This window comes from Spea bombifrons, chromosome 8, assembly GCF_027358695.1.
Source record: "Spea bombifrons isolate aSpeBom1 chromosome 8, aSpeBom1.2.pri, whole genome shotgun sequence".
NCBI classification, from domain to species: domain Eukaryota; kingdom Metazoa; phylum Chordata; class Amphibia; order Anura; family Pelobatidae; genus Spea; species Spea bombifrons.
The window spans coordinates 29426447-29428247 of NC_071094.1; the positions used below are offsets into that span (position 1 = coordinate 29426447).

General features: G+C 40.1%; 1 protein-coding gene across 1 annotated transcript; it reads right to left on the bottom strand.

Annotated features, from left to right (window-relative positions):
• Positions 1–264: 264 nt before the first annotated feature.
• Positions 265–783, bottom strand: LOC128502559 (40S ribosomal protein S16-like). The gene is given in 1 exon segment (XM_053472377.1): positions 265–783. A coding segment is annotated over 1 exon segment (465 nt). The 5' UTR covers positions 778–783; the 3' UTR covers positions 265–312.
• Positions 784–1801: the final 1018 nt, after the last annotated feature.

Here is a 1801-nt window from a genome sequence, read left to right on the forward strand (position 1 = left end):
TGCTGGCCATGGGGGAGGCACAAGATTTGCTCTGTACCTCCTATAGGATATACAGTATAATAACCCCCATTTTACAGAGTATGGCATCTGAGATGGGTCATGTACCTCAGGCTAATACTTAATCACTGCCTCATTGCACATGGGGGGTGGAAAAGGAGCACAATTATGCCCACCTACCAAAGTTAATAAGGATCTGGTGGATTTCCATTTTTTTAAAAAATAACTATCCAGGTTTCATGGGAGGACATGTGAGTTACTTAATCATTTTTTTTTTTTTAAATGTTTATTCCCAGAAAAATGTACAGAACAGGTTTAACGGTAGGACTTCTGGTAGTGAGCATGAGCTCCAGGTCCACCGAACTTTTTGGACTCGCAACGACGAGGATCTGCAACAAGAAGGGTCCTGTCATACTGGATGAGAATGTCCTTAATTTCCTTCTTTGAAGCTTCATCAACATATTTCTGGTAGTAGGCTACAAGTGATTTGGAAATAGCCTGGCGGATTGCATAAACTTGTGCAACATGACCACCTCCCTTAACACGAACTCTGATGTCAACACCAGCGAATCGTTCCTTGCCAAGGAGAAGAACAGGCTCAAGCAGCTTGTACTACAAAGTTTCAGGTTCAATCATCTCCAGGGGTCTTCCGTTAACTTTGATGAGACCATTCCCTCTCTTGCAGTGGGCAACAGCAGTAGCTGTTTTCTTACGCCCAAAAACCTGGACGGACTGCAGAGGTCCTTTAGCTGGCATGTTCCTCTCCGCGATGGGCAGCATCGAGAAAAGCAGTTAATTAATCATTTGTATGGGTAAAGTTGTTGTTAATGCATTAATATTTTAGTAAAAATACTGTAGAGTCTCATATATATATAAAATGAAATGCAAGCCAGTATTCACTGTCTAATTGTCTATATTTAAAATCCATATACGTACTATTCAACCAAACCAAAACCAAAAATAAATAAATACCACACATAAAAGGATTTAATACATTACAGGAGGAGGGTTTATTTCCAAGGAGCAGAAATGTTAGAAAAAAGGTCATAATCTAAAACTAGAGGGTTAGAAGCCTTTTAATGTAATCCAAGGATGTTTTTCTTTACTGAGAGGGTGGTATGTAAGAGACATGGCATAGGCATACTGAATCTAAGAGGAGACAAGGACTTATTAACGGCTTGAGTCTTTACATCAGGAAAAATAGCAGACTAGATGGGCTGCGTGTTTCTTCTGTCAAATTCTTGTTTTTATTCACAAGCAGGACAGAGTCTGAAGGAGTAGGGAATTCCAGAGAATTGGTACAACATGGGAGAAATTCTGAATATGTTTCTATGTTTCAATCACAGAAACAGAGTATGTGACATCAACACTTATGAAATCTCCAGCAATACGTGACCTTCACCCTATGTTCTCCATACAGAATAGATTGCTGTTTCACCCGGAGGTGTAGTAGTTTCACAATGCTTCATATATCTGCAGCCATCTTCAAATCCTGCTCATATGACTTATGATGCATTTAATGGTTCGGTTCTGTGTTGTCTTGGGAAGGTCTCTTGTCTTCCTTCGTGCAACATAGCATCATAGGAGGTCTCCAGGTTCCCTGTTTAACTACTCCCCAAGTGTTGCAGCAGTCAATTGGATGGGCCCAACAATTATTTGGCGAGATACAATAGGCTCTTGATCAGCACCTACTGTTGTTTCAACCAAAACAGAGAGGCTCAGTATCCACATATCTACATAGGGGCCATCAACAATGTATTGAAAGAATATTGCATAGCATTCATATAGTGGTGATAATAAAGTG